Genomic DNA, 24,906 nt, shown 5'->3' with positions numbered 1-24,906 from the left:
TCCGAAAAAAAGAAAAAGAAAAAAAACAAAACAAAACAATTCAGTTTCTAGAGCTAAATACTTGTAGAGTTAAGTACAACTTTCCAGAATATTTAAACGTAATAGCTCAGCTGACCAGTGAGCCCTGTTCTTATGCTCTCCTATTCTAGAAGGGATTATCAAAGAGATAATACAGTCATGTAGCTATATGTTTGCTTCAGACAGATTTCAATGCCATCAGTCTTTATGAAGTAAGCACAGTTGTCCCATTCACATATGATGAACATAGAGATGAGACATCCACTAGCTACTTTTATGTCAACTTGATAGAAGCTACAGTCATCTGAGAGAAAGGAACCCTAGTTAACAAATTGCCTTCATAAAGTCAGGCTGTAGACAAGCCTGTAGGGCATTTTCTTAATTAGTGATTGATGGGGGTGGGGGGATATCAGCCCATTTTGGGTAATGCCATCCCTGGGCTGGTGGTCCTAGAGTCTCTAAGAAAGCAGGCTGAGGAAGCCATGGGGAGCAAACCAGTAGGCAGCACCCCTCCATGGCCTGTGCATCAGCTCCTGCCTCCAGGTTCTTGTTCTGTTTGAGTCCTGTCCTGGCTTCCTTCAATGATGGACTACAACGTTGAAGTGTGAGCCAGTTAACCCTTTCCTTCCCAAGTCACTTAGGTTATGGGGTTTCATCACAGCCACAGAAACTTTCACCAAGAAAGGACAGGTTAAGTAATTTTTCAAGCCTAGTAAGTGAAGAGCCTCGTTTTGACTAGTGTTTGCCTAATTACAAACCCGGCGTTCTTGGGTGAGAACTAGATGAGAATGTTTGGAGGATATGCTTTATTTTGACAAGAAAGGTTCATTTATTAGCAGCTCTTTAATGGACCCTTGATCAAAGAGATGGGGTGTAGCGCATGCAGATGAGAACAGGGGCACTTGCTCTCTACAAGCTTTTATCTAGTTGCAGGAGAGGGCCAATATACTATGTAGTTATGAAGAAACATTAAACAAGGTGAATGGTTCTGAGTAATAAAAATATGAATTTTTCCATATATGATGGTCTGAGAAGCTGGTGATCAAGCAAATGCATAAAAGGAGTGAGGGAATGAGCTCTACATATACTTGGGGAAAGAACTTTCAGGAAGAATGAATAATGGTCTAAAGCAAAAGAAGCCTTGACTTGTCCCCAAACCAGCAAGAAATTCTGTGGCTGGAGAACAAGGAGAAATTAGGAGATAGGTTCCAAGAATTAGTGGAGAAAGGTTCCAGAAAGCTTGCTGAACTTTGTTTCCCCTCTGTTGAACATTTCTAAAAGGATTTTGAGTGCAGGAGTGGCTCTAAAGATGTGATTTACTTTCCCAAAGGAACCTTTGATTGTTGTTTGGTAAAGGGAACATAATCCACAAAAGGAGTATCCAGGCCAGCACTCATGAGGATGTTGTAATAGTCTAGTTGAGAAGACAATGGGGAGAGCCAACCATATGGTGAAAGCCAGGCCAGGAAGAGTGAGGGAAACTGTGGGTTCCCATTTGAAGGTATGTTAGTGGGATTTGCTGATGGTTGGGTTTGAGGGTGTGACAGGAAGAGACTAGGAATTTTGGATGGAGCAACTGGAAGAATGAAAATTTTCTCTGTTAATCTGGGGAAGTTTAAAGGGGGGAATCAAGGAATTGATTTTAGTAATAGTGGGATATTACCTAGGTAGGAAATAGGAGCCCTTTAGACATTTGTTTGTGGGTGATAAGAAAGAACTATTATGTTAGATTAATTCCCCAAAAGATGTTTATCTAAAATAGAGATTTAAGGAATAGGACTTTGGAGAATGACTTCATTCAGGAGTTTCTTTCACTCAGGTATGGTGGTGCATGTCTTTGATTTTGTAGTAGAAGGCTAAAGCAAGAGGATTATAAGGTGGAGGTCAGCCTGGGCTACACAGCAAAACATGTTTCAAAAAATAAAACAAAGAATTACTTTCTAAATTTGAAAAGCATTTAAACTGTAGAAAAAAGTACTGTTATGCAGTACTCAGAACACAAAGTGTATGTGTGGATATATGACACCATTATAGACTATAACAAGTGTTATGTATTTTGTTGATTGGGCCTTGCTATGTACATCAGGCAGCAATTACAGGTGTGCACCACCACACCTTAATGCTATACTTTTAATAGAACAAAGTAGTTATGCAAAAATTAGCTTATCCACATTATGCCTAGATGAAATAAAAATATACTTACTTGTTCAACAAAACTATCTTATTTAATTAATTTAATCCTAATTTTACATAATTAAAATTGGGACAGTAACACTTCGGTTTTAACATTTAATATCAGTGGTATGGGAAATTCCAGTTAGTCTTCCTTCTTTAACGTTGATTTGGTTTTTCTTTTAGAAGCTTGCTTTGTACCAATGTAACTATGTCATTTATCCTCCCCATCACCTCCTACACACAAGACCGTTGAGGACTTGGGATACTCAGTGGTTACGAGCACTGGCTGCTCTTTCTAGGTCCAGAGTTTGCTTCTCAGTAACCACATGGCAGCTCAGAACTTCCAATTTCTTCAGTCCCAGGGGATCTGATTCCTTCTGGTCTCTGCAGGAAATAGGCATACACATGGTACACAGACATACATGTAGGCCAAACACCCATATACATTAAATAAATTAATATTTTAGAAGCTTCTTTGATGGTTTATATGGGTGATGAGATTATCCTTTTTTTTAAGTGATGCAAAAAACTAGGTCTTTATTTTCTTCATTTATTTTCCTTGGGCTTTTGACTTATACATTCTTTACTAATATTTTTGAGATTATAATATAATATTTTTCCTTCCCTTTTCTCCAAACCCTCCCATGTTGTTCTCCCTGCTTTTCTTCAGGTTCGTGGCCTTTTTTTACTAATTGTTATTGTATGCACACATGTATATGTACATGTATATGCATATGTATTCCTAAATATAATCTGTTTACTCTGTATGCTACTTGACATACAGTTTAGGTTGATCGTATTCTTTCTCTTCTCTCAACTCTTCTCTGACCCTCCCTAGTGTTTTATGATAAACAAGATTGACAAACTTTTTTTTCTTTTTTTACATTTCTACCACACTTTCCTCTCCCTTCTCTCCTCCTAGCCCCTCTCCTACCTCCCCTCTGTATCCCCCTCCATTTCACTTCAGGAAAGGGCATGCCTTTCAGGGATATCAACCAACCATGGCATATCAAGTTGGCAGTAAGACTGGGCACCTCTCCTCATATTGAGGCTGGACAGGGTGACCCAGTAGGAAGAAAAGAGTCCCCAAAGCAGGCAGAAGAGTCAGAGACAGCCCCTATTCACACTATTAGGATTCTCACAAGAAGACTAAGCTACAGAACTGTAGCATATATGTAGAGAGCCTAGGTCAGTCCCATTGAGGCTCCCTGGTTGTTGGTTCAGTCTCAGTGAGATCTGCGAGTCCTGCATAGTTGGTTCTGTGGGCATGTTCTTGTGGTATCCTTGACCCTAGACCCTTGACCTTTGTAGCTTCCCTTTTCCACAGGATTCCACAGAGCTAAGGCTCTGGCTGTTGTTTGGCTGTGAGTCTCTGCATCTGTTTCTATCAAGTGCTTTATAAAGCCTCTCTGATGACAATTGGGCTATGCATCAATCTATAGTTAGAGCAGAGTATCATTAGGAATCATTTGATATCCTAGGGAGATTGACAAACCAATCTTAATTAATAAACCAATTTAAAGAAGCAAATAGAAGACCCAAATTAGTATAATTAGAAACACAAAGGAGATACTACAACATGTAAAAATGAAATTTAAAAAAATCATAAGGACCTATTTTAAAGTCTCTGCTTATTAACCATACATTTTTGATTTTAGGGCATGGAGATGGACTATATGATGTTTCAGTCCATCTGATAAAACACATTTTCTAGATTTTAATAAAAGAAGAGTTAATACAAAATATTAATGGCATATACTATATACAGATAGAAAAGAGTTCATATATTATAATGATATAACTGCCAACTGTTTGGGATCACGAGAATCACTTGACTCAGTTCATCCTAGAATATAGCCACGTGGTATATAATGTCTGGCCTTGGAGTATCAGGGTACTATGTAATTAAAATTTGATTTGTTTTCAGGAGAACAGATTTGAAATTCTGAATCTACTGCTATGTTGCCATGTTATCCTTTTTATTATTAAATTGTTTGTTTGTTTGTTTGTTTATATCCCAAATGCTGTCCCCCTCCTGGTCCCCCCCTCACAGAGTCCCTCTCCCATTCCCTTCCTCTCTGAGAGGGCAGTCTCCTCCCAAGCCTCCCTTCCCCACCCCACCCCCACTCTGGTGCATCAAGATTCTCCTTTAACCACTCAGCTTTAAGTATCAGTTTTTAAGTTGTCAGGCATATACAATGTTGCTTCTACCGGGGGTTGGAAATTATGAAAGGTTTCTCTTTATGAACAGCTTGTATTGAATCACCTATGGACTGAGGCCAACCAAAAATATTAAGATCCAGCTGAAAAGTTACTTAATTTTAACAATCATTGCTAGTGGAGAAAGAAAGAAGCGTGTTCTATGCTCTCAGTATCTTGCCTTTGTCATGGACTGCAGCTTATGCTTCCTAGAGTGCCCTGTTTGTCTCCTCTCCTTCCTGGAGACTCTTGTGACCCTCTGCTTTATTTAACTAGAGCTGTAGCAGCACTGTAGCTTTGTGGGAAAGAAACTGATAGCTAGACTATCTTTTTCAGACCAGATAATAGACTCTCTCAGTATAGTCACAGATAATTGGTGTCTGTGACTTAAATAGGGCTGACCCAGTGAACAGAATGCTCAAGTTACTTATCCCCCTTTTTAAAATTTGTGGCCCATGAATATACAGCCATCCAATCAGACAAGATGGATGAAGCAAAGAAGTGCAGGCCGACAGGAGCCGGATGTAGATCTCTCCCGAGAGACACAGCCAGAATACAGCAAATACAGAGGCGTATGCCAGCAGCAAACCACTGAATTGAGAATAGGACCCCCGTTGAAGGAATCAGAGAAAGAACTGGAAGAGCTTGAAGGGGCTCGAGACCCCGTAGGTACAACAATGCCAAGCAACCAGAGCTTCCAGGGACTAAGCCACTACCTAAAGACTAAACATGGACTGATCCTGGACTCTGACCTCATAGGTAGCAATAAATATCCTAGTAAGAGCACCAGTGGAAGGGGAAGCCCTAGGTCCTGCTAAGACTGAACCCCCAGTGAACTAGATTGTTGGGGGGAGGGCGGCAAGGGGGGGAGGATGGGGAGGGGAACACCCATAGAGGAGGGGAGGGGGAGGGATTAGGGGGATGTTTGCCCGGAAACCGGGAAAGGGAATAACACTCGAAATGTAAATAAGAAATACTCAAGTTAATAAAAAAAAAAAATTCAGTATTTGTTTGTGTCTGTATGTGGGTATGTGCACATTAATGAGGGCGCCCTCAGAAGTCAGAGGTATGAATTTCCTGGAGCTGGAGTTACTGGTAGTTGTGAACTTCATGGTATGGGTACTGTGAACATTACTCATGTCCTCTGGAAGAGTAATACATGCTCTTAACTGCTGAGCCATCTCTCTGGTTCCCATCCCCCTTTTAAGTAGCACAATACCTTTGGAATACCAAAGAATGGCTGAATGCATATAGTGTCAGAAAAGAAATGCAGTGATCTAATTCACTTAAATTATGGGAAACCCCAATGTAATATCCCTATTATGCAGCAAAACAAATCCTTAATTAGTTTATATCTATCACATCCAAACTGCTAAGGGTGATGTGAAACAAATACTTCAATATTATGCCTTTGCAAACTATAAGATTTACTGATGTATAATATACAGACATTCCACATTTATTTAATGTATACATTTTGATGGGTCTGGACATATAAACACACCCATTGTATTAGCTTCTTCACAGGTATGACAAAATCCCTGCAAACACAACTAAGGGGGTTATTTGGCTCATAGTTGAAAGTAAGTTTATCAGTCACATTGCATTCAATCAAGCATAGAGTGAAGAACGCTGACTCTCAGGTTGCTTTCTCCTTATAATTTAGCCCAGGACCCCAGCCCAGGGGCTGGCATTGCCTACCTTAGTTACCCTCTTCTAGATAATTGTTCACAGATGGGGCTGAGTCTCCTAGGTAAGTCGAGATTTTAGCCACCACACCCATGGTTACCATCAACACATTACCTATGTCCCATCACCTCCAAAAGGTACTTTGTTTTAAATGTAGTTCATGGTAGAGCATTTGCCTTATCCCCCAGAAAACAAATAATAAAATAATAGTTTATTAAGCTAAAGTGCTTTTGTGTGGGCCTCATTTTTATCTGGGTTTATTCCTTCCCTTTCCCTTCTTGCTGGGGTTATGTTTGTTTTGTTGATGGCTGTTAAATGTTTTGGGTTGGAGTTTCTGTCTGCTTGGTTTGGGTTGTTTGTTTTAAAATCAGAACTATGTCACTGAGTTGCCCTCAAACTCAGTTTGCTACCTTAGCCTTCCAAGTGCTAGGAAACAGCGCAAACCTACCAACCCCGGTTCTTTGCCCTCTTTCTGGTTATTCATGCATTTCCACCCTAAATAATTCAGTTGCTTCTTGATACACATTTGAATTTTCTTTAGTTCACACAAAAAGCTTTGTGTATTATATAACGAATAGACAGTTTCTGTTTCTCTGTGTGTTCACAGTATAATGATTGTGAAACCCAAATTTTTAATTCTATTTATTTGCTAGTTATTTAAACTACTGTTTATCTACCAGACTCATACCTCTATTTCTAGGTCATAAGATGTAATTTGCTGGGGCTGGAGAGTTGGCTCAGTGGTTAAGAGCACTGACTGCTCTTCCAGACGTCCTGAGTTCAATCCCCAGCAACCACATGGTGGCTCACAACTATGTGTAATGGGATCTGATGCCCTCTTCTGGTGTGTCTGAAGACAGCTACAGTGTACCCACATACATAAAATAAAGAAATAATTCTTCAAAAAAAAAAAGATGTAATTTGCTTCTCATATATTAACTGAAGTAACATTTTTAAAGATAATAAAACCTTAACAATGTTTCAGAAACTAAGAGATAATATTGAAATGTGGGGGCTGGCAAGATGGCTTAGCTTACCAGCATTTGACACTTAAGCCTGATGAACTAAGTTTATTCCCCAGAATCCACTGTGGAAGGAGAAAACCAGCTTCAGAAAGTTATTCCCTGATCTCCAAACATAAATGTTCAGTTCATGTGCACGTGTGCACCCAGATAACACTAATGATAAAAAAAATTTTTTTTTAAATCATCTTACATCATCTCCCTCACTTTTAGCTGGAAAGGAGGAGCTTAAGCTCAGTTTGTTAGGCAGAGTCTAAAATCCGTCTGTAGGACTCTTTCTCCAGCTTTCTTGACTCTTCCCATATTTACTAGTGCAGGTCTTCTTGACTGAATCAAAACAATCTGGCTGTGGTACAGTTTCCTGGGCTTTTAAAGAGAGTGATGCCAAACTCTGCATAACAAATAACTATTCCTTTATTTTGAATTGCAAAATAAGCCTACAGACTTTGCCCTTCAGGTGGCACTCTCTTGAACTGACTTGAGAAGGAAACTAGGCTTTATTCCAAAGTAGCAGGAGACCTGCTCTGATGGAAAGTCACCAGTAATCAAAGTGGCTTCTTTATCTGTAGAAGGAGGGTATTATTCTAGATGAGCCTGTGGTGTGTTTTATTTCAAATGGTGGAAATGTGAGCCATTCCACTTAGGTTGTAGGATTTGGGGTTGGCTTTTGTTGGTTTTGTTTTTGCTTTTTTAGATCTTAAAGAAAGTAATTTTGTAGTCTTGAGTTTGTCTTTTTGTTTTAAAGGTTTATTTATTTTATTTTCTGTGTATGGGTATTTTGCTTGTATGTACACCATGTGTGCAGTGTCCTCAAGGATAGAAGAGCATGTCAGATGTCCTTGAATTACAGCTTGGACCACATACTTAATATACAGGAAATGCCCAGCTTATAGACTTCAACAGTAGTTATTTATATACAAGTACTGTTCCCAAGTCCCAGCTGTCACCCCATCCTAACATATTTACTTGACCAGAACCAATAGCAACCAAGTTGTGGAATAACTTTTTAAAAGAGGTTTCCTTTCTCTTCTCTTTTTACACACATTCTTGAGAAACAGAATAGATATAACTCTTTACTTGTCTGTTGTTTTGTTTTTTAGCTGCTTGTGAGGCACTCTGCATTGTTCCATTAAATCTAATCCTCTGTATAACACTCCTGTTATAGAAAATTCCAGACCTCCAAATAGCTGATGTAAAATTAAACTTTCAGAAGATTATGTATAAAGTAAAGAATGCCTGCGGACCAATACATTTTCTTCTATAACCATGGTAAAGCCTGGCTGAGTCAAACTGATCTCACACATGTGGTGCTTTTAAATAAGGCTTGTTATATTTAGAATTCCTGGACCAAAGTAATCTAATGTAATGATAGTCTAGACACTTTCAAGAGAGACTCCATTCTTAGCACCCACATTTGGGCAGATCACAACCACCTGCAACTCCAGTTCCAGAGGATCTGATGCCCTCTTACAGATTTCATAAATACCCATTAATATGTGGTTCATATGCAGACACTCAGGCACACATATATACATGTAAAATAACAACAAGTAAATCGTTTTTGAAAATTTGAGTCTTTTTTTTTTTTTTTTTGAGAGAGAGAGAGAGAAGTTGGTATTTTTTGAGACAAGATCTTGAACTTCTGATCCTCTTGCTTCCATGTTCCTAGTGCTAGGATTAGCCCTGCTCATGATGCCCAACTTTTTATGTAATCTGATTACTGGGGAGGGCTTTGCTGGGAAATCGAACCCAGAACTTTGCATATCCTAGGCAAATTGTCACCATTAATCTACATGGTGACATACAGATAGACACGGTTCTGGAGAGGTAGCTGAGAGTTCTACATCTGGGTCAGCAGGCAGCAGGAAGAGACATTGCTACACTGGGCCTGGCTTGAGCATATGAGACCTCAAAGCCCATCTCCAGTGGACAAACTCTCCAACAAGGCCACACCTACTCAACAAGGCCACACCTCCTAATAGTGCCACTCCCTATTGGCGAGTGGGGACCATTTTATTCAAATCACCACAGCCAACTAGAAATTTAATTTTTAATATGAATTAGTATAACTAACTTATTTAAAAGAAACTTAGCTGGTTCTATTGCGTCCTATTTCTAATTTAAACCTGCAAGTATGTAGCATATTAGAGAAGGCTTTTGTGTGTGTCATCGCACTGTCCTTGTGAAGTGGACCCATTTTACAGTCAAAGAAGTGAGAAGCCAGGCATGCTGCCCCGTGTCCCTAAGCCCTGGACTTGGGGGGTTGGAGTAAGAGGATTACCTGGACTTTGAGGCTAGCTTGGACTATATCATCAATATATCCAGCCTGAGTTATAGAGTAACTTCCAGACCAATCCTGGATATAGAAACCCAGTTTCAATAACCCAGTTTTAAGACAGAACAGAATGGCTAAAATGATTAACTACAGCTAACACGTTTAGATAAATAAATAGGAAATTTATAGCAGAATAGCTTTAGTGCTCAAGTATTAGACATGATAAGGAGAGAAAAGAAATCTTTACTTAATTCTTCTTTTATTGGATTTTTTATTTAAATTTCAAATGTTATCCCCTTTCCCAGTTTCCTGTCCATAAACCCCCATCCCATACCCGCTTATGCCTTTATTTTGTGATTTTGGGTGTGTATGTGGTCAGATATGTGCTTATTTTTTTTTAAGTTCTTTAGAACCATTATAGTTGACTGTATATTTTAGATACATACTTTATTAGATTAAATAAAACCATCTTTGAGACAAGAGTTTGCTGTGTAGCCAAGACTGTCCTTGATCCACTTAATTCAGCCTCTTAAGAACTAGGATTACAAGCAGTCCTTGCCATGCCTGACTAATAACACTTCTTAAAATGAATGTCATCCCTTGAAAGTTAGAATCAAAGAAACTGAGTATTAAATGTCAGTTTAATTTTGGAAGTTGTTACCTATCCCTCTCTATTCATGTAGCTAAACTCTGTGTTATAGACTTTATGCCAAAATATTAAAGCAGCACCCAAATGCAAAGGAGAAATAAACACCAGGTACTTTAGGAAAGTCACAAGAATCAAGATTGGAATCAAACTGAGCTTAAGAATTAAAATTTGGGGCCAGGCAAGATGATACATGCCTCTAATCCCAGCACTCGGAGGGAGAGAAGGGCAGATCTTTGTGAGTTAAGAGACCAGCCTGGTCTACATAGTGAGTTCTAGGACAGCCAGGGCTATGTAGAGGAATTTTTGTTTTAAAAAAAGGTCGTGTGTGTGTGTGTGTGTGTGTGTGTGTGTGTGTGTGTGTGTGTGTGTGTAAATTTGGGCCCAGCAGAATTGAATGGCTCAGTGCATAAAGGCTCTTGCCCCCAAGCCTGATGTGAGTTTAATTCCCAGGACCCACATGGTGAGAGAGCCACCTCCCACAAGTTGTTCTCTGACCTCCAAACATGTGTCATGGCATATATGTGCATCTACACGTGCATGCCTACACAAATACACATGCACTGAACAAATAAATGTAAATAATTAAAAAAGAAATAAATATAATTAAAGTTTTAAAATAGTTTTATAGGTCTAATTTGTCTTGTTGGGAGGAGTGTTTGATTTTGTTTTTTTTTGTACAGAGAATAATTTTAAATGCTTTTTGTGAATTTTAAATTTTATTTATTTTATATTCAAAACTTACTTTTAAAAATTACCTGTTAGAATTTTATAAGTTTGAGAACAGTTCTCTTATTTATCATTATTATTACTTTTAATTTTTTATAGTCCAGTCATTATTACCCTCGCATTCTGCCCTCCCACAGTTCCTCATCCCACCCCCACCCCCATCTCCAACAGGATTCCCCCCCCCCCCCCCCGCCAGGCCTCCCCACTCCCTGGAGCCTCAAATCTCTTGAGGGTTAGGTACATCTTCTCCCACTGAGGCCAGACCAGGTAATCCTCTGCTGTATATATGTCAGGGGCCTCAGACCAGCTTGTGTATGCTGCCTGGTTGGTGGCTCAGTGTCTCAGAGATCTCAGGGGTCCAGGTTAGTTGAGACTGCTGATCTTTCTATGAGGTCTCCTTCCTCCTCAGCTTCTTCTAGCCTTTCCCTAATTCAACCACAGGGATCCCTGACTTCAGTCCAATGGTTAGGGGTAAGTATCTGTGTCTGTCTCAGCTGCTTGATGGGCCTTTCAGATGACAACCATGCTAGGCTCCTGTCTGTAAGCACAATATAGCATTAGCAATAATGTCAGGCCTTGGAGCCTCCCATTGAGATGGATTCCAAGTAGGGCTGGTCACTGGACCTCCTTTCCCTCAGTCTTCTCCATTTTTGTCTCTGCAGTTCTTTTAGACAGGATCAATTCTGAGTCAGAATTTTTGACTGTGGAATGGCAATCCACTTGATACCCTGTCTTTCTCCTTTCTCCTTTCTTTTTTTCTTTTTTTTCTTTTTTCTTTTTTTTTCGGAACTGGGGACCGAACCCAGGGCCTTGTGCTTGCTAGGCAAGCGCTCTACCGCTGAGCTAAATCCCCAACCCCTCCTGTCTTTCTTCTTAAAGTGGACTCTTTAGTTCCCTCTCCCCACTGTTGGGCATTTCATCTAGGGTCCCTCCCTTTGAGTCCTAAGGGTCTCTTACCTCCCAGGTCTCCAGTACTTCTACAGAGTCCTCCCATCTCCTACCCCCTGAGCTTGCATATTTCCATTCATTCTGCTGGCCCTCAGGGTTTCTCTCCTGTCTCTCTCTATCCCATACCCAATCATGTTCTCTCTTTTTTTTTTTTTTTTTTTTTCGGAGCTGGGGACCAAACCCAGGGCCTAGCACTTGCTAGGCAAGCACTCTACCACTGAGCCAAATCCCCAACCCCCAATCATGTTCTCCTTTTCCTCTCCCCCTTCCCTCTCCCACTGAGGTCCCTCCCGTGATTATTTTCTTCTCCCTACCACATAGGATTGAAGCATCCTCACTTGGGCCCTTCGGCTTGTTAACTTTCTTGGTTTCTGTGGATTATATCCTAGGTATTCTGTACTTTTTTTTGGCTAATATCCATTAATTAGTGAATAGGAACCACACATGTCCTTTTTAAACACACATACAGAGTTAGTAAACAAATACAGAAGAACAAACTTATTTTAAAACATGAAAAACAGGCTGGTGGTAGTGCACACCTTTAATCTCAGTACTTGGGAGACAGAGGCAGGTAGATCTCTGCATTCAAGGCCAGACTGATCTACAGAGTGAGTTCTAGGACAGCCAGGGCTACACAGAGAAACCTTGTCTTGGGAAAATAAAGCGCATAGAAATGGTAAAAGATAGTCCCAATGGCAGCTATTCAGCTTCAGCACAGCAGTGTCATTCACCCTCATGTAGCTGGTATCAAAGTTGTTAAGGCACCCAAATTACTCAGATCTATAGCTTCATTCTTCCACTTAGGACCAAAGAAGAAACAAGTGTTCCCAGTCAACATCTCAGAAATTAGCGCTTGAGATGATATTGAGTTTTTATTGCTAGTGGTCCTCAGATTGTTTCCCACATGAACCTCTGTCATTCACTACCACTTTTGCTATAAAAGTAAATCTAAACTTTCTTCAAAAATAACACAATATTTGGAAATAAGCTCTGACATTTAAAGTCATGGGTTCTTATGAGAGAGAACTCTCTGTGAGAGTGCCCCATGGAAGAAACTGTCCTGATAACAAGAGGTAAGAGGCTAAATGAACTCAAAGTCAGACAGGACTCTGCTCACAGATGGGCTGGCTAGACACAACTCAAAACTGGGGCAGCATCTCATCCACATAAGGTCTTCCTTTGTACATGGAGCCAGAATTCCCAGCATTCTATAAAGAAATTTCCATCCCCATAAATGAGGCCACAGAGCACCAGGAGCCCTCCCAGAACCTCCAGTAATTTCGTGTGTTCTTACCTCTTAAGAGCTCTTTAGAGCAAGAAGAGAATAGTAACATTTCCATCTCTCTTCATCCTCTCATTCCTGCAGGTGTACCAACATTCGACCGGGAGAGACTGGAATGGATGTAACAAGCCGCTGTACCCTTGGAGACCCCAACAAACTCCCAGAAGGGGTTCCCCAACCTGCTCGCATGCCCTATATCTCAGACAAGCACCCTCGGCAAACCTTGGAAGTGATCAACCTCCTGAGAAAGCACCGAGAGCTATGTGATGTGGTGCTAGTTGTGGGCGCTAAGAAGATATATGCCCACCGAGTCATTCTGTCAGCCTGCAGCCCCTACTTCCGAGCAATGTTTACAGGAGAGCTAGCAGAGAGCCGGCAGACAGAAGTCGTGATCCGAGACATAGATGAGAGGGCTATGGAGCTACTGATTGACTTTGCATATACCTCCCAGATAACTGTGGAAGAGGGCAATGTTCAGACCCTCTTGCCTGCCGCTTGCCTCCTCCAGCTGGCTGAAATACAAGAAGCCTGCTGTGAATTCTTAAAGAGACAATTAGATCCTTCTAATTGTCTGGGCATTCGGGCTTTCGCTGACACACATTCTTGCCGCGAGTTGCTAAGGATTGCAGACAAGTTCACCCAACATAACTTTCAAGAGGTGAGTCGTGGGCTAGGGAGATAGCTCATTGGGTAAAATACTTGTCATTCAAACCCAGGGACCTGAGTTCAGCTCCTGACAACCAATTATAGGAGCCTGGCATAGCAGGAGGTATCTGAATCCCCAGCAAAGACAGAAAGATCCTGGGGCTTGCTGACCAGCCAGCCAGTCTACCTGAAACAGTTTCAGGCTCAATAAAAAAACTTATCTGTCTTTAAAAAAAAAAAAAAAAGATAAAGAATGATAGAAAAAGAAACTTAACATTGACCTTTGGCCTCTACACAAACATGCATGGGAAAAATGTACCACATACATGTGTGTGCATGCACACATGCACACATACATATAACACACATACACACAAGTTGTACTAAGTGGTTTGAATATATTCATGTTATTTGGTAAAAAACAGTAGGGGACTAGTGAGGGAGTTCAGTTGATTAACCTGAGTTCCGTCCCCAGAACATTTTTCTCTGACCTCCAAACTCATACTGTGCACACACACAGGAATAGTAGTAAGGAGGAGTAGAGGTAGGAGTGAGTAGTCATGTCATAAATGCTTTTTAATTTAAGAGAATCATAGGATTTATAGTCCCCTAACATTTGCCTTATACCAAATTATAAGATTGCTATAAATTCTAAATCTGTTTGTGAGTTTTAAAGGCTAGTTTTATAGCTACCAGCAAAAGTTGTTTTTTGTAATCATCTTCATGAAGAACTGATAATTAAGCCAAAACATGGTTTATTTAGGCATGATAGGATGTGTGTACCATAGAAGTGATTTCCTACATCATTTCCCTCCTGATTAGATGGATTATTTAACAGGATAAGTTATGCACTATGCATACTACTTGGTAAATTAATAGTTTTTCTTTTAAAAGACACATTTTAGAACCAAAAGAATTTTCACTAAACTCACTATTTTTCATGAGACACTAACAGTAAACAATTCCTTTATGAACTTGAAATTAAGAAGCATTTCTAAATGACTAATCTAGAAAGGCTAAACATTAAAATCTATTAATCTTATCACATACAGAATTGAGGGAAATACTTGGAATTTGTATCCCCATCAAAAGGTTAAGGTACTCACTACATCAGGAGTACCAGTAGATCCTACTCTTGAGTAGCAGAAAAGTTGACAATACACACATAGAAAAATTCAAATTGCCCTTCAATATCTGAAAGTCTGCTTTTTGTTCAAAATAAGAGATAGACAAATTAAAACTACACTAAAGTACTGTTTCCCTCCAGCTTTGTTTTTTGAGAGAGTGTCTTACTTTTTAGCCCAGGCTGGTCTTGAACTCAACACCATCGATCCGCAGCCTCTTAAGTGCCAGGATTATATGAACATGTGCACCATATCTGGTCAAAGAACTACTTTCAGGTTACAGATATGCTTAAATGTAATCATATACCCTCTTAGTGAGGCTATGGGCACATAGTACATTAAATGTAATCATATACCCTCTTAGTGAGGCTATGGGCACATAGTACATTGAATGTAATCATATACCCTCTTAGTGAGGCTATGGGCACATAGTACATTGCTGGCGTGGATAGCATGGAGAAATTTAACAGACCCAAAATTACTTGTTTTTGTTTTTTGGTGACTTCAAACTCATAAAGGTCCCCCCACCTCTTCCTCCTAAGTGCTGGGATTAAAGGCATGTGCCATCACCACCTGGCTTCAAAATTACTCCTTGCACCCACTTTTAAACTCAGCATTCTCTGGAATTTATATTACACATACTGGAGAGTAGAAGATTTTGAGAACATGTGTTGGAGTTCTGTGTTTAGTATTGAACAGGCAACTCTGGATCTCTGCCCCTTGAGGTTAGGCTGAGATTAAACTAGTCCCTTTTAAAGGAAAAAAACTAGTAGATTCATCTTCTTAAATATTTGAAACTTTTTTTTTCTTTTTTTTTTTTTTCTTTTTTTTTTTTTCGGAGCTGGGGACTGAACCCAGGGCCTTGCACGTGCTAGGCAAGCGCTCTACCACTGAGCTAAATCCCCAACCCAAATATTTGAAACTTTAATATTTAAAACAGCTTATTAAATATGGTTAAATAATCTGTACCAGTGAGAGCCCCTGCAGTGAAAAGGGAGAGAGAGCCTTGCAGCTGTCCCTGTATTGAAGGGTGGTTAGCAAAGGAATGACCAGCAAAGGGCCTTGGGTCAGAAGTACAAAGAGTTTCCTTTAACTTTCAGAGAGCTGGAGCATTGGGTCACACCTAAGAGCACCAGTTGCTCTGGTAGAAGGATTGGGTACAATTCCCAGCACCTACATGGCATCTCCCAACTATTTATAACCACCCCAGTCACCCCCTGACCTCTGTGGACCCCAGACATGCATGTGATATACACACTCATGCAGGCAAATCACATCCTACACTTCAAAAGAAGGCTTAACATACATTGCGTGTATTTCCTACCTATATGTATATCATATGACCAGGAAGTTTCTAAAAATTAATATTAAGGTCATTGGCCTTAAGTTAATAGAAGTATTTTGGAACTAGGAAAGAATCAGATTAGTAGTGCTAAGGAACCCAAGTTGAGAGTGAACGAACAGCAGTCCTGCTTCAGCCTCCAAAGTGCTGAGTTTCCTGGCAAACGCCACTATGAGCAGCTAATTTTATACTTTATAATGAAAAATATTCCATTGTGTATGCCATATTCTCTTCGCTTGTCCATGGATGGACACCTAGACTGAGTCACCAACTCGGCTGCTGTGAGCAGTGCTGCGGTGGAGATGAGTGTGTAGGCGCTGCTGTCCCTGACTGTGACCCCTTGATTATGTATCTACGTCATGCAGCACAGCGTTCTCTTTATTTCTGAGAACTTGCATACCAGTTAATGTGCATTCTTAGGAGCCATGCACAAGAGGTCTGTCCTAGCCTTGTTTTCTTCATTATAGCCATTCTGACTATGGCAAGAGAAAACCTCAGTGTAGACTTTGTGGTGGTTTGTAGTGCAAATGATAAACAGGCCCTTTACCACTGGGCTATGTCCCCCAGCCTGTTAACATTTGGTTTTTAATCAATGTGTTAGAGGGGAAAAAGTTCTCTTCTGATGAAATTTTGAAAGAATGTTAAGACCTTCTTAAAGATACACAATATCAAAATTGTACTTAGTGATGAAACTGGGAGCTTATAAGCAGACAATCAACCACTAGGCGTGAATGTTGCTTCTGGACATTGTAGAACCACAGTACCCAAATAAAATCCATTGCTCCCAGTTACATATAAACTCTACAGCACAGTTATTTGATGTGTAGATAGGTCCTGGTTTATAGGGTACCCCCTTAAATCTGGCAACTCTGCCACAGAAAGTAAAATGCAACCATGTTCATTACTAGTTATCTGGCTAACTAGTTACTAAGCTGAAGTGTAAAAGTTACCTTTTGACTATACTGGACCCTAGAAAGTTAGATAATTTAAATCTATGTTATGAAAATGTAGTAAATAACTACAGCCTCTGACTGCATAATTTTGTCATTTGTATTTTCCTAATGTTTTTAAAGAAAACATTTTAATCAAATATTAAAAATATTATTAAAGCCTATCATATCCTGCTCTTTGATGAACAAGAAATATAGCCCTCTCCCAAACCAATCCATCCTGTTCACTAAAGGCAATGCAGAGTCTAACCTTTAACAGCATCCTGCCTGTGCTATCAGACATCACATGTAGTGTAGTAGAGAAACCACCACAGTAGAGGGTAGCAGTAGCTTTTCCCTTCCTCGTGTTTCACCCTGCCTGTCATGACAAACAGACTTACAAGACCTGAACTTCCATGGCCAGCCTGTGTAAGGAAATCGCCTGGTTGCCATGTCTTCTCCATTCTGACAGTTCTCTAGACTTGGGTAAAAGTAAGCATGGATATATTTGTGATTCCTTACTAGAATATTATCCTAGTGATTTGGTCCTTAAAAGTTGCACTTGGCCTAATTCTTTCTTCATTATATTCATGCTTGCAGAATTGACGTCTCTTCATTCTTTTTGGAAGCTAAGGTCAAGATGTTTCTTCCCTTTCAGCAGCTTAACCTTCTTCTGGAATCTTTTCCTGGAATTTTCTATGTCTCTTATCATTCTGAAACTTTAATTTAGTGTGGTTACTCAACTTATTTTGAATATGAATTTTTATTTTATTCATTAATTTCTTAAAGAGAAAAACATTTAAACTAAATAACAGTTTTGGAACTGTACTTTCTATCCTTTGTTCCCCTTTGAAACTGTTCTTTTCCTCCTTGTTTTAAGTGCCAATTCCATTGTAGTGCATAATAGCATAATATTGCCCTGTGACACGTGTGTGTGTGTGTGTGTGTGTGTGTGTGTGTGTAGAGGGGGGTCAAAAATTGTACTTAATAGGCTTGTCTCCTTTTTTCTTACCTAAATCTGAGCAGGTAATGGAGAGTGAAGAATTCATGTTACTTCCAGCCAACCAACTCATCGATATAATATCTAGTGATGAGCTCAATGTTCGGAGTGAAGAACAAGTGTTTAATGCAGTGATGGCCTGGGTCAAATACAGTATTCAGGAAAGACGTCCTCAGTTACCCCAGGTAAGAGGCAAAATGCTTCTCTAAGAAATTGTTTTCTACTGGAAGAAAAATTATGCAATTGTCTTACAGAAACAAAGCAGTTCGTGACTCTCCTTATAAGCCTTTGAGTTATATGTGATTACTTATTATTGTGAATGTATTGCTCCTTTGCCTCCTGTCTGTTTTGGATTCATTCTGTTTGAAAAGCAAGAATGCCTCTGCTGCCATAGCTAAGAGGTCCTACCACACTTTGAACAGGAAGTGGATGAACTGAGGCTGAGTGGTCACTAAATGACATGTTTGAGATTCATTCTGGTCATGACTATAAACCGTCTCCTTATCCAGAGGAGAAGCATTCCAAGACACTTAAGAGATACCTAAAACCTTCAAACCCTCCATGTACTATGTTTTTTTCAGTATATATTTTCTATGATAAAGTTTTATTTACAAATTAGGTCCAGAAAAGATTAACAGTAATTAATAATAAACAGAGTATTTATGGTAGTATACTGTAGTAATTGTTACTTAAAACTTACTTGCTTTATTTCTGAAAACTTTCATTTATTATTGTCTGATTCAAGTTGATGATTAATAAGTGACAGCACAGAAAGCAAAATTGAAGATAAGGGGGAAGTATTTTGTTTATATTTATTTATTTTATTATTTCCTATGTATGAATTTTTGCCTGCATGTATGTATGTACATCACGTGTGTGACTGGTGTGCACAAAGGTCAGAATAGGGCTTTGGATTCCCTAGGATTGTACTTACAGGCAGTTGTGGGTGTCACATGGATGCTGGGAGTTATGACCAGGTCCTCTGCATGACCAACAAGTACTTTTAACTGCTAACCCATCTCTTTAGCCCTGATCTAACAGGATATACTAGTTAATGAACTTGAGTCATTATAGAAGAGCTCATAGCGTTGTAAACTAAAAGCAGCATTTTAGAGTGATAGGCCCATGCTTTAGTTTTGTAACAAGTCTCCGTTATGAATTGATAGACACATTTTACATTTACTCTTTCTGCTTTCCACCTTTCTTTACTTATTATGTCCAGTTAGATCCTAAGACATTTGGCTCCACAAGTCAGTAAGCATGAGTCGTTACTCTCCCAACACGCTGTAATGGGAGCTCATGCCATGATTGTATTTCTCCTAGGTGCTGCAGCACGTCCGCCTGCCTTTGCTTAGTCCCAAGTTCCTGGTGGGCACCGTAGGCTCTGACCCCCTCATTAAAAGTGATGAAGAATGCAGGTATGAGAGGGTGAAAACCAGCAACTAAGCGTTCCTGAGGTCCACTTCTCTGCTCACTGGTATTGCTTCTAAAATACTGTATTGCTTATGCCAAAACCAGGGCTTGTGGGCTAGGACCAGGAGGAGAGAGAGAGAACTGGATTCCTGGTGTTTTTGTTCTGTTAGTTTTCCTGGTTATTTTTTAATGTGTGGTAGTTACTGGAGTCGAAGTGGCATAAAGTAGAGTTCTAAGTTTTGATGCAAGTTCCCCTTTGCAGAGTCAATCCTCCATGATTATTTTTCCTGAAATAAATAATGCAGTGTGTCTGTCCATGAGCCTTTCTCACTGACACACGGTGTCTCACTGAGGAATAGTATAGTTTTACTTTGAAGACTGTAGATAGAGGTAAAACCCTGCCCCTCCCACAGGAGCTTTGGGAAAGTCACTGATAGGGCTAAATGAAAGCATTGCTAATAGTCTTAAGAAGAAAAGCAGGCTGATTTACTTTTTTCTTGCTGAGACTAAAGGTGAATGCACCACTGCTCAGCTAAGACTTGTTTTCAGATCTGCACCTTTCGTCATGTGAGGGACCTTCCCATCAACTAGTACATTCCAAATATACTGTAAGTAAATATGTAAGTTAGAGTCAGTCCAGTCAGTACTCAGAGCTACTCAATTACACCGTTCTTCCTGCCTCCCCTTGACATAGAAAAATCGGAATTATCCCACATTCTAGTATATAGGCAGGCAGGGGTATAAACCCACTGCATTTTCTTCTGTGACCTCAAGCTTGCCATTAATGAGAAATGCAACATTTGAGATTATGTTTGTCTTTTAAATGTGAAAAGGTATGTGTTCGGGTAGGGAGTGGTAGCAAGATGGCTCAGTGGGTGAAGTAGCTTGCCCCATGCCTGGCGTCTTGCATTCAATCCAAAAACCCACATGGTAGAAGGGAGCTGACTCCTGCAGATCCCTGCTGTGACACTCGAATCTTACACACACATAGTAAGTGTTAAATACAAAACAAACACACTTCTAAACTGCTAAGTCTAAAAGCAGGACAGAATAGACACTAGCAATCAATTCTCCTGTGTGAATACTGGAAGGGAAAACATGTAAATTATACAGGCTAAAATAAGAAGAAATAATATGTAATTAGGAGAGGCTGCCCCTCTCCTAATTAAGCATAAATCAAATTATATTGATGATTCTGACATGGAAAGTAAACTACTTATGAAGTCACTTTTGAACAAATTTGACTCCTGGTACCGTACCTCAGCCCTTGGCAAAGTGCTTCCTGCGCGCTCCCCTTCCTTCATCTGTACAGTGGAGGTAAGATCAGTACCTGTTCAGCAGGGCTACTGATGACATAAATGTATAATTAAGAACTTAAAACAGATGCCAGAGGTAGTAGTACCGTTGCTAATCTGTGTTGGGTGCTGAGTGTTACCTGTGCTACAGTCTGCCGAGGCACCCTTGATGGAGTAGAAGCTGGCTGGTGGGAAACCCGTCTGTCAAGTTTGGGGAACCAGAAAAAACCCTTGATCTTTAGTTTGCCTTTTTTTTTTTAAACTAATTTCTTTTTGTTTTCTGTTTATGTTGTTAGTAGGATAAATAAATTAGGAGAAAAATACATTTTTGGGGTTATGCTTAGCATATGAGTAAATTACTCAGTGTAGTATAGTGAGAAATTAGAACAGTCGAGTGCACATTTGCAATTGAAATGTAACAGTTATAAAAGGTACATTAATCAGGCACTGACTCACCAAAAAGACTCATATGCAAAGTACTGTACCATGTATAATCTCTAGGCTATTCTCTTAAAGGAACACTGGGACATTTTCTGTTCAAGTCAGTAGTCTAGTTACAGTAAGCCATTCATATGATACTAGGTAGTACCTTAGTATCAGCAACCTCAAGTGTTAGTCGGCCCAGTTACCTACAGCCCTTTCTGATGTGGTCCTTTTCTGACACTGTAGAACCTAACAAAATTCATTAGGAAATCGTGACTGTGCAAGCTGGTAATCACTCTGGGGGTGCGGGTTAAGATAGTGTCTGGGCTAAGATTGTTGACCTTAAAATTTGCACTCAGATATGAAGTTAGGGTGAAGTTAGGGTAGAAGTGCCAATCAACTCAGAATTCATAGTGTGATTTGTGTCATGGTTTCCGTGCTTGTGTCACTTTTTGTGCTGACTGGCATCAAGGATTTGGTTTGATTTGGGCTTGTTTCCTTTTGCCAACATTGTTTTCTTATACCATCTAGGGACTTGCAGTGTTTTTCAGCCATTTGGTATATTAAGTACAACACTTCTTTCCTGCAGAGACTTGGTAGATGAGGCTAAAAACTACCTCCTGTTGCCTCAAGAGCGACCTCTAATGCAAGGGCCTCGGACAAGGCCACGGAAACCCATCCGATGCGGAGAAGTGCTCTTTGCAGGTTCCAACCTTTCTTACTGGCTTTACTTAGGTGGTTGGTTGGTTGGTTGGTTGATTGGTTGGTTGGTTGGTTGGTTGTTGGTTTCGTTTTTTGTTTTTTAGTCGTCGTTTTGGTTTCGTTTTTTGAGATAGAATTTCATTGTGTAGCCCAAACTGCCCTGGAATTTTCTATGTAGTGTAGGCTGGCCTCAAACTCAAAAGCCTCCCACTTGAGCCTCCTAGCACTAAGTATAATATACCACATGTCCTATATAGGCTTAGATTTTAGTTATACTGGGATTAAACCAAATGTCTTCTTAATATTTAAATAATCATTTGGCTAGCTTTGATACTTGCTGTCATAAGAGTCACATAGTAACTCAACAGTGCTATTCTTCAAAATAGTATTCTGAAAATCCCATCTAAAACCATCACACAATGTGTGTTTGCAGCATGCATTAACCTATATAGTAGTCACTGCATAGGTTGTATAAACCTATGTAACTAGTCACCACATAAATTTATAAATCTATATAGCTAGTCACTGTATAGGTTATATAAAACAATGTAGCAAAGTCACTTCAGAATTACATGGAGTTGCCAAAAGCATTAAAAGACTTGGCTGGCTCTTTTGAAGTCGGTTGAGCTCAGGACAACCTGACATATTGTTTCACTGCAACTGCTGCCCTAGCCTAGGGCCATGTTAGAATTTAAGGTGTTTTCTCTGTTATTGAAATTCCTTATATATGCCCAATTATGGAATTCACACTTAAGCAAATTACTGTACACACATTTGCTGTGCTCTAGTACCACGTGACTTACGATTTAAATGAAACAATAATAAGGTGAAATTATATCACATTGAGATTGGAAATAAAGAAAGTGAATGTTTAGGTTTGTCTAGAAGATGATTAATATTAGTCTGCTTTTAATGTGGCTCAGGAACCATTTAACACCATGTAGAAACTAGTAGTTTCAATGTGTTTTAAGTTTTAAATAATCTTGGTTATTTTTTGTTGTTGTTGTTTTAAGCTTTAGAGTCACTCTTATTTATATTGAAGTGGACATGGTTGGAAAGAAAAACAAATTTAGCATTATCTGCTATTACCACATATTTTCCTCCAGTGGTCATTTAGGAAAGGACGATGGAACTTGGTTTGGCAGTTATTCTGAATCTTACTCTATTAGCCTACTTAGGCTGGCATAACAGAATACCGTAGACTGGGTAGTTCAGACAAAAGAAATGCATGTTCTCCTAGTTCTGGAGACTAGGATCCATGATCCAGGCACAGCTCAGGGACTGTTGCTGACTTTTGGTGACTATAACTTGTCCTTGGCTTGCTTCTGCATGCGCTTGGTTAGTCAGAGCAGGAAGTCATAGTGAGGCTAGCAGTCTGCCTCAGGACAGGCGTTCTCTTAACCATTTCGGTTTCTCCTAGTTGGTGGTTGGTGCAGTGGAGATGCCATTTCCAGTGTTGAACGCTATGATCCCCAGACCAATGAGTGGCGAATGGTGGCTTCAATGAGTAAAAGGCGATGTGGAGTCGGGGTCAGTGTTCTTGATGACCTGTTATATGCAGTAGGTGGCCATGATGGATCCTCATATCTCAATAGTGTTGAAAGGTAAGGTTAATTTGAAAAAATTCCTATTGTTCCTATGATTTTGTTTGAGGTATTAAGAAATGTGTGACTTACTAATTTAGTGGTACATTTGTGACACCAATTAACAGTCTAGACTCCTTAGCATGACTTATAAGACCTTTATGAGATGAGCTTTACCGATTTTTCTGGTCTCTTCCTCACTGGACACAGTCATTCTCTAAGCATGCTGCTGCAGATACAGCAAACCGCCTGCAGCTTCTCGGGCACACTGTCTTCTTTCTTCCTCCTGCCCCTGCATGTACACATACTGTTCTTCCCACCCGGATATCTGTGCCCCTTTAAGGCTACAAGATTTCAGATGTTACTTCCTGTGTAAAACCTTCTCACAGATGAGTTACTTGTTCTCTGCTCTTCCATAAGTATTTTAAGCGTGCTATAAACACTATAGGACTGTTGAGGTACCTGACACACTGGAAGTTACAGTGAGTGACTTTTTTCTTTTAAGTTTCTTGTTGCCACACAATCTCTTTCATTAAGCTGTGCTGATCTGTAGTGATTGTCATAGTTCCATAGCATATCTATGTTGTGTATCCAGTTCTGGACATTGGTTCTAGATGTGGCATAGGTGAAAAACAAAAGCAGACAAACAACAACAGAAGGGTTGGCTCTATAGATTGTGGAAGGAGGAATGGCAGGGAGAATGGCACCTAGACGTAAATCAGCATGCTAAATAAATCAGAGGACAAATGACTAAATATTTGTAGCTTAACAATGAAGTCAATATATATCAAAATATCTAAAATGTAACTAAGGTATAGGTCTTAGTTAGGGCTTTACTGCTGTGAACAGACACCATGACCAAGGCAAGTCTTATAAAGGACAACATTTGATTGGGGCTGGCTTACAGGTTCAGAGGTTCAGTCCAGTATCATCAGAGTGGGAGCATGGCAGAATCTAGGCAGGCATGGTGCAGGAGGAGCTGAGAGTTCTACATCTTCATCTGAAGGCTGCTAGTGGAAGACTGACGTCCAGGCACCTAGAAAGTGGGTCTGATAGCCCATGCCCACAGTGACACACCTACTCCAACAAGACCATACTTCCTAATAGTGCCACTCTCTCAGCGGAGCATATGTAAACCATCAGTGTACATAGAGGCAAAAGTTTGCACAAACAGCGTTAGACACATTTGAAAGTAAGAAAGGAGAAAGAAAGATGAGTAGGGTGCACACACCTATGATCCCAGCACTTGGGAGGCTGAAGTCAGAGAGCAGAGGGTCACAAGGTTAAGACTATTCCAAGCTACATAGTGAGACCATGTCTCAAAGGGGAAAAAAAAGAACATTGTGCTTTTAAATCAAGAAGTTATACAGAGCAACAAAAATCTAGGGGGGGAAAAAACAGGAAAAAACGAGGAGGAAAGAAAAGTAATGAAAATTTAAGTAAAAATGGATATAGCTACAAAGTGAG

The 24,906-nt window shown here is 39.9% G+C and overlaps 1 protein-coding gene across 4 annotated transcripts in view; it reads left to right on the top strand.

The window, feature by feature from the left end:
- Window positions 1–24,906, top strand: part of Klhl20 (kelch-like family member 20) — a 44,852-nt gene that overhangs the window by 9,498 nt on the left and 10,448 nt on the right. For all 4 annotated transcript variants that reach the window (XR_015635225.1, XR_015635224.1, XM_087580942.1 and 1 more), the window contains exons 3-7: window positions 13,068–13,641; window positions 18,050–18,208; window positions 19,347–19,441; window positions 21,744–21,859; window positions 23,277–23,460. Coding sequence is in view for 2 of the 4 variants with exons in the window: in XM_087580942.1 (XP_087437068.1) it covers window positions 13,068–13,641; window positions 18,050–18,208; window positions 19,347–19,441; window positions 21,744–21,859; window positions 23,277–23,460 (1,128 nt within the window). In the remaining 2 variants the exon portion in view is untranslated. The remainder of the gene's footprint in view (window positions 1–13,067; window positions 13,642–18,049; window positions 18,209–19,346; window positions 19,442–21,743; window positions 21,860–23,276; window positions 23,461–24,906) is intronic.

This window comes from Rattus norvegicus, chromosome 13, assembly GCF_021556685.1.
Source record: "Rattus norvegicus strain SHRSP/BbbUtx chromosome 13, alternate assembly SHRSP_T2T, whole genome shotgun sequence".
In the NCBI taxonomy this organism is placed as follows: Eukaryota; Metazoa; Chordata; class Mammalia; order Rodentia; family Muridae; genus Rattus; species Rattus norvegicus.
The sequence above is the reverse complement of the archived record's forward strand: the minus strand, read 5'-3'. Positions and strand labels throughout refer to the sequence as shown.